The sequence below is a fragment of the Hibiscus syriacus genome, unplaced genomic scaffold (genome assembly GCF_006381635.1).
Source record: "Hibiscus syriacus cultivar Baekdansim isolate YM2019G1 unplaced genomic scaffold, ASM638163v2 tig00110201_pilon, whole genome shotgun sequence".
NCBI lineage: Eukaryota > Viridiplantae > Streptophyta > Magnoliopsida > Malvales > Malvaceae > Hibiscus > Hibiscus syriacus.
The window spans coordinates 382,457-399,267 of record NW_024062624.1 but is presented as its reverse complement, the minus strand read 5'-3'; the positions used below and the strand labels follow the sequence as shown (position 1 = coordinate 399,267).

At 35.9% G+C, this 16,811-nt stretch overlaps 1 protein-coding gene and 1 pseudogene across 1 annotated transcript; both read left to right on the top strand.

Annotated features, from left to right (window-relative positions):
* Positions 1-1,012: 1,012 nt before the first annotated feature.
* Positions 1,013-14,227, top strand: LOC120218892 (annotated as a pseudogene).
* Positions 14,228-15,477: 1,250 nt separating this feature from the next.
* LOC120218891 lies at positions 15,478-16,087 on the top strand. Its single transcript, XM_039215786.1, has 2 exons — positions 15,478-15,706; positions 15,794-16,087. Exons 1-2 carry the CDS (start codon positions 15,482-15,484, stop codon positions 16,085-16,087), a joined length of 519 nt encoding a protein of 172 aa, XP_039071717.1. The 5' UTR covers positions 15,478-15,481.
* Positions 16,088-16,811: the final 724 nt, after the last annotated feature.

The following is a 16,811-nucleotide window of genomic DNA, read 5'->3' as shown; positions in this document are numbered from 1 at the left end:
AGGTAAGTTTCAATACATTTTGTTTGTTTTCTCATTTTTGGGATTGTTGACTGCTGGAAATTGGAGAACTTTTGATGATGAAATAAAAAATGACGAAATAATTGATTTTGGGTTTCTGGGAATTAGTAATTGATTAAATAAATTAAATATTGAAATGTAAAAGATATTAGTGCTATTTGAGAAACGATTAGGGTAACATATATTTATATATGTTTTGAACTAAGATAATATATATTTGAATACTAATTAATTGGGGGGGGGGGGAACAGAGTCTCTTTTGCAGACAATTACCGATTCAATTAGGCCTGTAAATGAATTGAACATTCAACGAACCGTTCTTGAACCGTGCGGTGGAAAGTTCGTTTATGTTCGTTTATATATATTAAATGAACGAACATGAACAAGATTTTGCGTTCGTTTAATTAAACGAACGAACACGAACAAAGGGCTTGTTCGTTCATTTACGTTCGTGAACGTTCGATTATATGTTCGTTTATGTTCAATCATTTATGTTCATTTATGTCCGTTCATTTATATTCATTTATGTTCGAACAGATGACAAGTTGAATATGTTACGAAGATTATTGAAGTTGTTTGGATTTCAAGAAGATTGTTTTGTTGAACAAATTAACTTTAAGACTTTATTATATTCATATAGCTTATTTATGATTTATGTATGTTTTTGTCGTATTCGAACAAATTAACTTTAAAGTTGCAGGTTATATTAATGAATTTTAAGTTGTTATTCTTGTTGTTTACTTTCTTTTACATTCATTTGTTGTGTTCGAATAAGTTTGTTTTTTGTGCTTGTGTTGTTCGTTTATGTTCGTTCGTTTGTGTTTGTTTACGTTCGTTTATCATTTAAATGAACGAACATGAACAAACTATATTCCTTAATGAACGAACATGAACAAAAAAAAATTTGTTCGTTTATGTTCGTTTATTTATTAATGAACGAACATGAACATACCTTCGTTCGTGTGCGTTCCGTTCGTTTACAGGCCTAGATTCAATGATCAACAGAAGATATCATTCCTCGGAGCCAGAGGCTTGTCATGACGAGTCAGCCGCGTTGAAGTTAAAGCCCATAGCTATAGCCTCAATCCTCGTCGCTGGTGTGGTCGGCGTTGCTATTCCACTCATCGGCAAGCACCGTAGGATCCTCCGCACAGATGGAAGCCTCTTTGTTGCCGCCAAGGCCTTTGCAGTCAGCGTAATTTTAGCTACTGGCTTCGTCCACATGCTGGCGGATGGTGCTGAAGCTCTCACAGATCCTTGCTTGCCATAACACCCTTGGTCAAAGTTCCCATTTTCAAACTTCTTTGCTCACTTTGCTTGTGGATTTTTTGGGGACTTAGTATTATGATAGGAAACAAGGTTTGGCTAGAGGAAGTAGGGAAGGGCAAGGTCGGGCCGGGTTATTAGGGTCGGATTCGGAGTCCGGGATTGTACCCCTTTTAGAAGGGAATGATTCGTATGTTAAGGTTTTTGGAGCAGAAGAATATGGGGGCATGCACATTGTTGGGATGCATGCACATGTTGCACATCATAGGCATAGTCATCCTCATGGGCAGGATGCTTGTGAGGGACATGGTCATAGTCTTGCACATGAACATGGTGTTGGGGAAACTGAGTTATTTCCACACGAATGTAGTTTCAAAATTGACCTAAAATGTCAAGATCAAAACCACCAAAGGTTGCACAGCGGATAAACCCGTCAAACTACTGAATATTAAAACACAATGGAAAAAACGAATAAAGAACAATAAAGGAGAGAACACACCAAATTTACGAGGTTCGACGAGAATATCGTCTACTCCTCGGGCACTACACCGGATGATAACTTCACTATCAACAAATATTACAACAAATAAAATTCTTTAGAATTCCCAAAGTGAGAGAATGAAGAAAACAAGAGGAAGAGAGAACTTGTTTTTTTGGGATGATTTCTAATGAAATACTTAGGCCTATTTATAGTTGGGTTTTAAGGACTAAACTTATAAATAACCTAATATTTTAAGGATCAAAGATGAAAAATAAGTTGGCCACCTACCAAAGATTTTTCCAATAAGTTGGCCACCAACCAAGATAAAATTTCCAACTTGTCAAACTTAATTTCAAACCAAACATAACAAATCTCCACCTTAGCTTGAAATTACCGAGCCTACTCAACTTATTCAACTCCCCAAATTTGATGTTGAGCCTTTAATTGCACTCACAAACGCCACACACCCGAAGGTGTTCATACTTTCATGATGTTAATCAAGTTCAAACAATGATTGAACTTGATTACTGTTACTAATTTGGTCATCATATCTGAAGGATTTTCTGCTGTCGTAATTTTTTGAAGCATAATCTTTTCTTCTTCAAAGATCTCCCGCACAAAGTGATACCTCACGTCGATATGCTTAGTCCTTGAATGGTAGACTTGATTTTTCGCTAAGTGAATAGCGCTCTGACTACCACAATAGAGACTAATGTGACTTTAAACAACTCTCAAGTCTTTCATCAACCCCTTAAGCCAAATTACTTCATTCACAGCTTCTGAAACTGCCATGTGTTATGCCTCTGTAGTAGACAAAGCCACCGTAGATTGTAAAGTAGACTTCCAACTTACTGGGGCTTTAGCAAGAGTAAACAAATACCCAGTAGTTGATCGAAGCTTATCCAAATCACCAGCATAGTCGGAATCAACATATCCAACCACACACTGACCAAGTGCTTCGTCATGTTAAAAAACTAAACCAACATAAAGCTATCAAATCGCTTGTACCACTGCCTCGGAGATTGCTTCAATCCATATAGCGATTTGTTCAGCTTACAAACCCATTTCTCACAACCGCCATCTTTGTATCCTTCTGGCTGAGTCATATAGCAAGAAAGCCGTCTTTACATCAAGTTGAGCTAGCTCCAAATTCAACTGTGCTACCAAGGCCAACAATATTCTAATGGAGGAATACTTCACAATAGGGGAAAATACTTCATTGTTGTCGATTCCCTCCTTTTGAGCGTAGCCTTTAGCTACCAATCGTGCCTTGTAGCGAACATCTTTCTTGCTATGAGATCCGTCTTTCTTTGCAAATACCACTTGCATTCAATTGCTCTTTTACCTTTCGGTAATTGTGTCAGTTTCCAAGTGTTGTTCTTTTGGAGAGATTGCATTTATTCATCCATGGCACTTTTCCACTTATCACTTTCCAAGCTTTGTATTGTTTCTTGGTAAGTGATAGGGATATCATCATCAACAACTGGAAGAGCATAGGCCAACATATCAACAAATCGAGCAGGTCTACGAATTTCTTTCCTTGTCCTTGTAACTGCAAGTGGTTCTGGTATCTCCAATAGTTCTTGGGTTTGAACCTCTTTATCTTATGATTCTTCTATTAGAGTTAAAGAATTAGTTGCATCAGCTTCTAGGATCATTGTTTGTTGAAACTCCACCTGTTTTGGAGTATGCTCCACCTACTGTGGAGTACTACTTGTCTGGACATCTTTATTTGTTACATTCTTTACTAGGGCAGATTCATCAAATGTAACATCTCTGCTACAAATTATCTTCTTAGAGTCTAAACACCGAAGGCAGAATCCCTTCACTTCATGGATGATTCCCATAAAGAGAGTCTTCTTTGCTCTCGGATCAAGGATTCCTTCACATGATAATAAGCAGTGGATCCAAATACATATAAGGAATAATAATCAGTAGCAGGTTTTCCAGACTATACCTCAAATGGTGTTTTTCCTCCTATCGCTGATGATGACAGACGATTGATGAGATAGCCAGCATATGTCACAGCCTCAGCCCAAAATACCTTGCCTAACCCAACATTAGACAATATACATCGAACTTTCTCCAACAATGTTCGATTCATACGCTCTGCCACCCCATTCTGTTGTGGTGTATTTCTAACAGTGAAGTGTCGAACAATACCATAATCATGGTAAATGTCAAAGAATGAGTCGCTTTTATATTCCCCCCAAAGGCGATGTCTTTGAAAGACCCCATACATATGAGTGAATATAATCCACAGTACCTTTTGTATTATGTATAGTGGTGCCAAACTTCACTCTTTTCTGCTTTCCCAGAACACAATGCTCGCAAAAGTTCAATTTACAAGCCTTTGCACCTTTCAACAATCCTTTCTTTGCAAGAATTTGCTAGGATTTCTCTCCAGCATATCCCAACCGCATATGCCACAACTGGGTTGCGTCCAAATCATCATCTCCGGAACCTGCTGCAACTGCTCCAATAATTGTACTAACTTGTTAGTAATACAAATTATTTTTCATGATGCCCTTCATCATCACAAGTGTGCCATATGTGACTTTTAAAACTCCACATCTCATAGTGACTACTGAGCCTTTGGATTCCAAGGCTCCTAACGAGATAAGATTTTTCTTCAAACTGGGCACGTATCGGACATCAGTTAGAACTCTGGTTGATTCATCTTGATTCTTCAATCGAATTGAACATATCCCAACAGTTGTACAGGCATTGTCATTGCCCATATAAACAACTCATGCATTTAGTTCTACTAAATCGGAGAACCACTCTCGATTAGGGGACATATGATAGGTATAACCCGAATATAATATCCATTCATCTGAATGGAATGTTGTTGATGAAGCAACCAATGATATGTCAGAGTCATTTGCATCATGCTCTGCAACACATGTATCTGGAACAGTTTTTCCTTTCTTTTTCAACTTCGGACAATCTTTCTTCCAATGGTCTTTCTCATGACGAAAGGCACATTTATCTTTTCCCAGTCTTGACTTCGACTTTGATTTCTCTCTCCACTTTGGTTTTGATTTTTTCAAGTGACTTCTTGCCACCATGGCCTCCGCTGCTTCGTACTTGCTATCTTTCTTGGTTTTCTTCCTGAGCTCATAACTATACAAAGCATCAGTTACATCTTTAAGGATAACATTATCCTTACCATGAAGTAACGTTATCTTAAGGTGCTCAAATTCATCTGGAAGAGATGATAACAATATCAAGGCCAAATCTTCATCTTTGAAGGTTTCATCCCCATTGAACGCAGTGATGTGTTCATTCATACTGGTGCCTGGTTGATAATCAAATCTGAACAATCTTTTCTTCATGTGGAGACGATTCTGAGAGCTTTTCTTTAGGAATTTTTACTTCAATGCTTTCCATATCTTACTTGTAGAAGTCTCGTTCTTGTAGCCATACTTCTGCTCCCTGGAAAGACAAGATCGAATCGTGTTGTACGCCAAACGATTGATTGTTCCCCATTCTTTCTCCTCCATATATTCGGGATTTTCTTTCTCAATGGCGATGTCTAGACTTATTGGAATAAAGTGTCTAACACATCGCCTTGCCACATGCCAAAATGATCGGATCCATCGAACAACTCCAACCAGAAATTTGTATTTGACATCACCCTCCTTACCGGTCAAGATGAAGAGCTTGATGTCTCAACTGATCCGTATTTTGACATTTTAATTCTAACGAACAATATTCAATATCACGAACTATATTTTTTCAACAACGGAACCTCCAGGATAACTTCAACCAAAGCTCTGATACCAATTGTTGGAGAAATCGGATTATTTCCCACACGAATGTAGTTTCAAAATTAACCTAAAATATCAAGATCAAAACCACCAAAGGTTACACAACGGATAAACCCGTCAAACTATTGAATATTGAAACACAATGGAAAACCGAATAAAGAACAATAAAGGAGAGAACACACTAAATTTACGACGTTCGACGAGAATATCGTCTACTCCTCGGGCACCATACCGGATGATAACTTCACTCTCAACAAATATTACAGCAAATGGAATTCTTTAAAATTCTCAAAGTGAGAGAATGAAGAAAACAAGAGGAATAGAGAACTTATTTTTTTGGGATGATTTCTAATAAAATACTTAGGTCTATTTATAGTTGAGTTTTAAGGACTGAACTTATAAATAACCTAATATTTTAGGGATCAAAGATGAAAAATAAGTTGGCCACCTACCAAAGATTTTTCCAATAAGTTGGCCACCAACCAAGATAAAATTTCCAACTTTCCAAACTTAATTTCAAACCAAACATAACAAATCTCCACCTTTGCTTGAAATTACCAAGCCTACTCAACTTCTTCAACTCCCCAAATTTGATGTTATGCTTCTAATTGCGCTCACAAGCGCCACACACCCGAAGGTGTTCATAATTTCATGATGTTAATCAAGTTCAAACAATGATTGAACTTGATTAATGTTACTACCTTGGTCATCATATCTGCATGATTTTTTATTGTCGTAATTTTCTGAAGCAGAATATTTTCTTCTTCAAAGATCTCTCGCACAAAGTGATACCTCACGTCGATATGCTTAGTCCTTGAATGGTAGACTTGATTTTTCGCTAAGTGAATAGCACTCTGACTTCCACAATAGAGACTAATGTGACTTTGAACAACTCTCAAGTCTTCCATCAACCCGTTAAGTCAAATTGCTTCATTCACAGCTTCTGAAACTGACATGTATTTTGCCTCTGTAGTAGACATAGCCAACGTAGATTATAAAGTAGACTTCCAACTTACTGGGGCTTTAGAAAAAGTAAACAAATACCCAGTAGTTGATCGACGCTTATCCAAATCACCAGCATAGTCGGAATCAACATATCCAACCACACACTGACCAAGTGCTTCGTCATGTTCAAAAACTAATCCAACATCCACGGTTTGTTGGAGATACCGTAGAATCCATTTCACAGCTTGCCAATATCCTTCTCTAGGATCATGCATGTACCTGCTCACAACTCCAACTGATTGTGAAATGTCAGGACGCGTTCACACTATTGCATACATCAAGCTCCCAACTGCATTAACATAAGGAACTTTTTCCATATACTCTCGTTCTTCGTTAGTTTTAGGAGATAATTGAGAACTAAGTTTCAAATGAGAAACCAGTGAGATACTTACATGTTTGGTATTTTCATTCATGCCAAAACATTGTAATACCTTTCTTAGATATTGCTTCTGTGTTAAACAAAATTTCCCTCTCTGTCTATCTCTGCTTATCTTCATACCAAGAATCTTCTTGGCCTCACCTAGATCTTTCATCTCAAACTCTTGATTCAACTGAGCCTTTAATTTGTCTATCTCCTTTTGACTCTTCGAAGCGATCAACATATCGTCAATGTACAAGAGAAGATAAATGAAAGATTCATCTTTGAGCTTTTGCATATACACCAAATGATCATATTTGTTTCTAGTGTATTTTTGTATCCTCATAAAGCTATCAAATCGCTTGTACCACTACCTCGGAGATTGCTTCAATCCATATAGCAATTTGTTCAGCTTACAAACCCATTTCTCACAACCACCATCTTTGTATCCTTCTGGCTGAGTCATATAGATCTCTTTTTCTAAGTCACCGTACAAGAAAACGGTATTTACATTAAGTTGAGCTAGCTCCAAATTCAACTGTGCTACCAAGGCCAACAATATTCTAATGGATGAATGCTTCACAATAGGTGAAAATACTTCATTGTAGTCGATTCCCTCCTTTTGAGCTTAGCCTTTAGCTACCAACCGTGCCTTGTAGTGAACATCTTTCTTGCTATGAGATCCGTCTTTCTTTGCAAATACCCAATTGCATTCAATTGCTCTTTTATCTTTCGGTAATTGTGCCAGTTTCTAAGTGTTGTTCTTTTGGAGAGATTGCATTTCTTCATCCATGACACTTTTCCACTTATCACTTTCTAAGCTTTATATTGCTTCTTGGTAAGTGATAGGGATATCATCATCAACAACTGGAATAGCATAGGCCACCATATCAACAAATCGAGCAGGTCTACGAATTTCTCTCATTGGCCTTGTAACTGTAAGTGGTTCTGGTGTCTCCAATGGTTCTTGGGTTTGAACCTCTTCATCTTATGATTATTCTATTGGAATTAAAGAATCAACTACATCAGCTTCTGAGATCATCGTCTGTTGAAACTCCACGTGTTTTGGAGTATGCTCCACCTGCTGCGGAGCACTACTTGTCTGGACATCTTCATTTGTTACCTTCTTTACTAGGGCAGATTCATCAAAGGTAACATCTCTGCTACAAATTATCTTCTTGGTGTCTAAACACCAAAGGCGGAATCGCTTCACTCCATGGGTGATTCCCATAAAGAGAGTCTTCTTTTCTCTTGGATCAAGCTTGGATTCCTTCACATGATAATAAGCAGTGGATCCAAATACATTCAAGGAATCATAATCAGTAGCAGGTTTTCTAGACCACACCTCTAATGGTTTTTTTCTCCTATCGTTGATGATGGCAGATGATTGATGAGATGGCCAACATATGTCACAGCCTCAGCCCAAAATACCTTGCCTAACCCAGCATTAGACAACATACATCGAACTTGTAACATCCCAAACTATGGGTTAGTGACCAAATTGTAAAGTTTCAGAATTTGGTGACTAAAGTAGAAGAATGGATTAGTTCAATGATTTATTTGGAAGTATTTCCTAAAAGATGTTAGTAGTTATAAAAGATATTAAAGGGAAAAAGGATCATTTGACCAAGAGATGAATTAAATAATGATATATATATATATATATATGGATAAGGATGAGAGATTTTCCAGAAATCTCTTCTCTCTTTTATTCTTCATCTTCTTCTTCCTCCCGTGAAAGCTCCAAGGCAAAGGTAAGATTCCTTGTTAGCTAATGATTTGTTGATTTTAAGAGTGGGTTTTGATCCTTAGGTAATACTTAAGATTATGGAAAGCTTAAGTTGTCCTAAAATCAAAAGATAAAGAAGTTATGAAGGATTAAAGAAAATGAGTTTCTTAAGGAAATTCTGGAAAAGAGTTAGTAAGTGAATTTTGAGAAGGAATTTGACTTGTTATCAATCTAATTAAGGAATATGGAGTGTTAGAATTAGATTTAAAACATGTTAAAAATATGGTATGATTCTTGAAGTTAATAAAGAGGAGAGGGTATTAAGGTTAAAGACGAGATAATTGATTATAAATGAGTTTAAGTATGTATATGAAAGTTAGGAATATGAAAGGGGTTGAAATATGAAGGATTTAATCCAAAAAGAATGAATTTTGGGTTCAAAAAGAGGTTCTGGGCAGAGTACATCGATGCACATTCATAGTGCATCGATGCATCAAGGTTAAAACCCAGAAATCGTTTGCAGGTGTATTGATGCACAGGAAGTGCATCGATGCACTCTTTTAAAATAAATACATCGAATGCAATTCGTGCATCGATGCATAAGTAGTGCATCGATGCATCCCAGTAATAAACAAACATCGAATGTATTTTATGCACCGATGCATCAGTAGTGCATCGATGCATACCTTCATTAAAAGATGAAATTGCCTTTTCTCTTAGTCTAAAGAGTGAACCATTAGAGTATATTAGTTATAATACTAATATAGATCTATGTATGATGATGTAGATATAGAACGTGATCTCGTTCCGGATTAATTGAAGGATTATATCGAATCAAAGCAAAGCTAAGGTGAGTGCATATTCTCTAGTATATGAGGTTCAAGGAAAAATAAGACTTGTGATAAGTCTATTTCCAATAGTGAAAACCATGAATTCATAGAAGTATGTATTTGTTATTATTTATATGTGTGCATGAGTATATGTGTTATTGATATGAATATGGTAAGTAAAAGGGATTAATGGTGATGATAAGAATAATAATAAGGATAATGAAATGATAGGTATATGTGAATATATGTATTGATGTGTTTTGTATGTATTGTAAGATGATATGTTTATGTGATAACATGATAAGACGACAATGATTTACATGTCATATGAACACATGAGAAATGTTATGAGCCATGTGAAAGAGAAAGTATATGTGATACATGAGGGTGAATCCTATGTTTATATGAATATGAACTCATATGAGAATTGACATGAACTACGTGATTACATTTATATGTGAATGAAACCATGAGCTTATATGAATATGTAAAAGGATATAAAAGATAATGCCCATGTTATGTGTCATGAGAGCTAGGGGTATAGTTGGCATGCCAAGAGTCGAGGGTCTATGTGGTCCTTCGGGACATATATGTATTCTTTGGAACATGTGTGAAGTCTGGTGAGACACATACTTGATCCTTGGTATATGTATATGATTCTTAAAGAATGATATGTGGTCCTTCAGGACATATATGTATTCTTTGGAACATGTGTGAAGTCTGGTTAGACACATACTTGATCCCTAGTATATATATATGATTCTTCTTAAGAAATGATATGTGGTCCTTATGGACATTATTATATGGCACTACGGTGAAATTCTACGCGGCACTCAAGTGCAATTATATGTGGCACTTCGGTGCAATTATATGAGTTGTGGTGACAACATTAGTGCACAACCTCTATGTACTCACATATCTTTAGTTCTCACATGTGTATCATGGGCTATTAAATAGATAATATTAATAAAGTGATATGATAATATGTTTGTTTCCTTGTGGAATTTCATGTGTGATATTGATTATACAAATGGTAACTTATAAGACCATATGATGAAAAGAATCAATGATAGTGATAAAATAAGAAAGAAATGAAGATGGTAATATAATTGCTTGGGTGTACGTGTTTTATGATAGTATATATATATATGGTTTACATAACATGATATGTATATGTGCAATTGGTTATGGTATATGTTATATGATATGGACATAAGAGATCATAGGAACATGAGATAAGAGATATGAATGATAATGACATATATGTATGCATATATTTGTTATATATAAAAGTATGAGTGGTATGAAATGATAGTAGTAATTGTTTAGGTATGATTATTAATTACCGTTTACCTTATATGTTTATATGCCTCACTAAGTCTTTGACTTAGCGTGTAAGTGATTTACACGTAGGTTTCGAGAAGAGTAAAGAGCAATGTGGAGCAAGACAGGTCAGTTCTCCTTACTAAAGGTCATATCAGAAAAGATGTGAATAATATGTATTTTAGTATATAAAGTTCTAGTTGGCATGTTTTCAAAAGAATCTATTGTTTAAGCTATGAACAGTTTTATAAATGTTTCGAATAGTTATATGTAAATAATAAGTGAAATATACATGCTCTGATTGGTTTTGTAATAATAAAAAATGTCTTTTATGTAAATTAGTCATTTATATGTTATAAAAGTTTTAAATTACTCACTATTTTATACAAGTACATGTTTTAAAAGGTCAATGTGACACCTCGGATTCGTATCCGGGTTGGATACGGGTTGGGGTGTTACAGAACTTTCTCCAATAGTGTTCGATTCATACGCTCTGCCACCCCATTCTGTTGTGGTGTATTTCTAACAGTGAAGTGTCGAACAATACCATAATCATGGCAAACGTCAAAGAATGGGTCACTGTTATATTCCCCTTCATTCTCCGTCCTAAGACGTTTGATCTTTCTACCAGTCTGGTTCTCGATCATATTTTTCCATTTCAAGAAAATTCGAAGCACTTCATCTTTAGACTTCATTGGATACACCCAAACTCTTCTGGAAAAGTCATCTATAAATGTTACAAAATAATGGTTTCCTCCCAAAGACGATGTCTTTGAAGGACCCCATACATCTGAGTGAATATAATTCATAATACCTTTTGTATTATGTATAGTGGTGTCAAACTTCACTCTCTTCTGCTTTCCCAGAATACAATGATCGCAAAAGTTCAATTTGCAAGCCTTTGCACCTTTTAACAATCCTTTCTTTGCCATAATTTGCAAGGATTTCTCTCAAGTATGTCCCAACCGCATATGCCACAACTGGGTTGCTTCCAAATCATCACCTATGGAAGCTGCTGCAACTGCTCCAATAATTGTACTACCTTGGTAGTAATAAAAATTATTTTTCACGATGCCCTTCATCATCACAAGTGTGCCATATGTGACTTTTAAAACTCCACCTCTCATAGTGACTACTAAGCCTTTAGATTCCAAGGCTCCCAACGAGATACAATTTTTCTTCAAACTGGGTACGTATCGGACATTAGTCAGAACTATAGTTGATCTATCTTGATTCTTCAATCGAATTGAACATATCCCAACAGTTTTACAGACATTGTCATTGCCCATATAAACAACTCCTGCATTTAGTTCTACTAAATCGGAGAACCTCTCTCGATTAGGGGACATATGATAGGTACAACCCGAATCTAATATCCACTCATCTGAATGGAATATTGTTGATGAAGCAACCAATGATATATCAGAGTCATTTGCATCATGCTCTGCAACACATGCATCTGGAGCAGCTTTTCCTTTCTTCTTCAGCTTCGGACAATCTTTCTTCCAATGGCATTTCTCATGACAAAAGGCACATTCATCTTTTCCCAGTCTTGACTTTGACTTTGATCTCCCTCTCCACTTTGGCTTTTGCTTTTCGAGCGACCTCTTACCACCATGGCCTCCGCTGCTTCGTACTTGCTATCTTTCTTGGTTTTCTTCCTGAGCTCATAACTATACAAAGCAGCAGTTACATTTTTAAGGGTAACATTATCCTTACCATGAAGTAACGTTGTCTCAAGGTGCTCAAATTCATCTAGAAGAGATGACAACAACATCAAGGTCGAATCTTCATCTTTGAAGGTTTCATCCATACCCAATAAGTCTGCCACTAGCTCATTGAAAGCAGTGATGTGTTCATTCATACTGGTGTCTGGTTGATAATCAAATCTGAACAATATTTTCTTTATATGGAGACGATTCTGAGAGCTTTTCTTTAGGAATTTTTCCTCTAATGCTTTTCACGTCTTACTTGCAGAAGTCTCGTTCTTTTAGCCATACTTCTGTTCCCTGGAAAGACAAGATCGAATCGTGTTGCACGCCAAACGATTAATTGTTCCCCATTCTTTCTCCTCCATATATTCGGGCTTTTCTTCCTCAATGGCGATGTCTAGACCTTGTTGGAATAAAGCGTCTAACACCTCGCCTTTCCACATGCCAAAATGACCGGATCCATCGAACAATTCCACAGAGAAATTTACATTTGACATCACCCTCCTCACCGATCAAGATGAAGAGCTTGATGTCTCAACTGATCTGTATTTTGATATTTTAATTCTAACGAACAATATTCAATATCACGAACTATATTTTTTCAGCAACAGAACCACTATGATAACCTCAACTGAAGCTCTGATACCAATTATTGGGGAAACCGGGTTATTTCTCACACGAGCGTAGTTTCAAAATTGACCTAAAATGTCAATATCAAAACCACCAAAGGTTGCATAGAAGATAAACCTGTCAAACTATTGAATATTTAAACACAATGGAAAACCCGAATAAAGAACAATACAGGAGAGAACACACTAAATTTACAAGGTTCGACGAGAATATCGTCTACTCCTCTGGCACCACACCGGATGATAACTTCACTATCAACAAATATTACAACAAATTGAATTCTTTAGAATTCCCAAAGTGAGAGAATGAAGAAAACAAGAGGAATAGAGAACTTGTTTTTTGGGATGATTTCTAATGAAATACTTAGGCCTATTTATAGTTGAGTTTTAAAGACTAAACTTATAAATAACCTAATAATTTAGGGATCAAAGATGAAAAATAAGTTGTCCACCTGCCAAAGATTTTTTCCAATAAGTTGTCCACCAACCAAGATGAATTTTTCAATAAGTTGGCCACCAACCAAGATAAGATTTCCAACTTGTCAAACTTAATTTCAAACCAAACATAACACATGGCTCTGGAGATGAGGATGACGATAACGGAACGAGGCACGTCGTCGTTTCCCAGGTCATTGTGGTGAAAAACTGTTGCATCATTCTTCTGTCATGATCATTTATAACAAGTGTATTCATGAAGTGACATTTCTTTTGGATTGTTGCAGATTTTGGAGCTTGGGATCGCATCACATTCTGTTATTATCGGCCTATCATTAGGGTTTTCCCAGAGTCCATGCACAATGAGACCTCTAATTGCGGCATTATCGTTTCATCAGTTCTTTGAAGGGTTTGCACTCGGAGGTTGCATCTCCCAAGCTCAATTCAAAACGCTATCAGCCACAGTCATGGGATGCTTTTTTGCGATTACGACCCCTATTGGAATTGGCATTGGAACTGCCATTGCTTCATCCTACAATTCTTACAGCCCGGCAGGTTTGATCACGGAAGGCATCTTAGACTGTTTGTCGGCTGGAATTATGGTTTATATGGCTTTAGTAGATCTAATTGCAGCTGATTTTCTGAGCAAGAGGATGGCTTTAGTATGATGGCTTCCCTTGCAATCTGGGCCTAAAGATGTTGTAACCTAGATGGATGATCCTCACAATGATTACCTGATGTGTGAAATTCAATATATATATATATATATTATGAAAGAAATGGCCAAAGCCTATAAATTGTCTTCAAATTATTTTACAGGGAAGGCTGGCTGGCTTGGTTGTAATGAATATCTCTTTTTCCTTTGGAATTCCAGAATTCCAGTTTTTTTCTTTTAAAAGAGAAATATCACACTGCATGTGCAAGGCCAGACCAAAGGAACATAAAGATGCTCGAATTAAGCCATGATGTTTGGTCCTGCGAGGTAGGTTTGTTTCTTAAAGCAACCTCCTAATGCAGTAATTGCTGTTTCTGCTGCTTAATCTTTAGAATGATCAAAACCAAGTTTGCAGTAGTTGATGTTCTCCTATTGGCACCTTCAAGATCAAGTTAATATTATTGTCTCCTTGTATTATAATTGGAGCAAAGAAAAAGGTACAGAAGATACTAAATTAAATGCCATCAAACAGTAAATAATATTATAATAGTAGATTTTTTCTAGTTTATTTTTTACATGAAGCTGTATATCACTAAATCATGATAACATTTTTTCCTCTTGGAAATTCGTTGTACTTTCTAATATTAAGATCAAAATTTTAATTGATTTTGGCACTCTTCTATGATTTTTTAAGTACTCTCTAGTACTTTATTTGTACTCCCTATAACACAACTAAATATGCCTACCTAATTCATTAATAATCAGGCTGATTAATTTTTATTTTGTCACTATTTTAAACATTTTTTATTGATTCTAAAAATAATTATTCATAAAATCCAAATGGTTAGTGCATCTGATATCTGGAGAAAATTAATTAAGTGACTTCAATGATTTAATAAAATGTTATTATAATAAAATTTATGGGCTTAAAAATTTTGTCCATAAAATGTATGTACAACGATTAAAATTTTTTATTCCTATATAAATTCATTTTGTAAAAATATTATAAACATATCTTTATATCTATTTTTTTCTTAAAATTAATAATTAGTCAAAACCAATAAATTTTTTTGTCCTACTTTTGTCACCTCCTTCATCCACTGTTTCCACGTCATTTCTCTTGCACCTACCATCCTACCTGGCATCACCTCTTCCCTTTGCCGACGTGTATCCTTTTTCGTTTCTCTCTTTATATTAAGCGTTTCTCCTTTCTCTTCATTCCCTTGCAAACCCTTCGACGTACAAACAAAAAGCCCAAACAAAATTAATGATGATGCTAGGAAGAGGACAAGAAGACTTGAAGTCACAGAAGACTGAACTTCCCGGAGACATTTCGGGGAAGCTTGACGTCTTGTTGATGGACTCCGACGACGGAAGCGAGCTCTCCTTCGAGCGTTTGGTCGAAGAAGATAAAGTAGAGGAGATTATGCAAGAGCTTTACAAAGAAATTACATTAGCTACCTCTTCTTCCAACACTTATCCGCCATCAACAGTAACTTTTCCATCACTATATTCTTCTTCTTCTTTATCACCTCCATTATTTCCTTCACTGACGTTCTTTCCCCTTAACGACGTTAAGATCAGTGAGAGCTGCGGGGCTTCAATGTCCGACTTGTCGTCCACGGTGATGGCTGGCATTGAATTCGTGGGACCCACCAAGAAGATGCCCGACATAAAGGGAGGGTTACCAGAGACCGGAAACGGGTCATCGGACAACGAGTTGCGGATAATGAAAATGGGGTTTGACGATAATAACAATGTAGTAATAGGCGGAGGAGGTAAAGGAGAAGCAGACAAAATGGAGGTTGACGATGACCAATGGCTAGCAAGAGTTCTAGGGTGGGGTCCATTGGAACTCGAGGAATGGACCTGAACTGAAAGTTAAAATACCTAAGCTAAGCATGAAGTTTATCGTACAGAGAGCGGTGCAGGGATAGTGTCGTTGGGAAGAGTCGTTTCTGTTTATATGTACTTCAAACTATAAACTTTTTTTTCCTTGTTAACTTTTCTCTCATGATAGTTTTGGTATCTCTTTATTTTGCAGAGTAGTACATGTCCAGAACCAAATAGTGAACCAGTAACATATTCTTTTCGTCTTTTTTTTTTCCTTTCTTGTTTAGGATTACTGAATTTGATGGACAATTATTTTTTAATAAAAATTATTATAAAAACTACTTTTAAATTAATATATATATTAAATTAATTTTTAAGATAACACACTCTTTTGTTAACTGTGTATGTTATATACAGGATAAATATATATTGTCATTCATGATTTTAAAAATAGATAAAAAATATACGAGGTTTTTGTAAGTTTAAAAAAGTTTAATGTGACTCAAATCATTTTTATACTCAACGTAACACATAAATTTAGGAGAAAAAATCAATGTGTCTTTTTTACCAACAATTTTTATCTTTAACTATTATAATATCGATCATAATTATTTAGTGATATGATATGTGGGTTAAATTAATTTTTTATTGAGTTTGAGAGTTAAATTAATTTTTTAAGTTAATGAACTTATTTTATTTTTTTAATGGTATTTGAGTTATAAAAAAATAAGTTAATTTTGTACCGAATATATAGCAAAAAGGCT

Bases quoted from the DNA above. Each gene is read 5' to 3' on its own strand.
- LOC120218891 (XM_039215786.1), top strand. From the start codon at position 15,482: ATGATGATGCTAGGAAGAGGACAAGAAGACTTGAAGTCACAGAAGACT. The intron at 15,707-15,793 runs GTAACTTTTCCA...AACGACGTTAAG, and splicing joins ACACTTATCCGCCATCAACA to ATCAGTGAGAGCTGCGGGGC.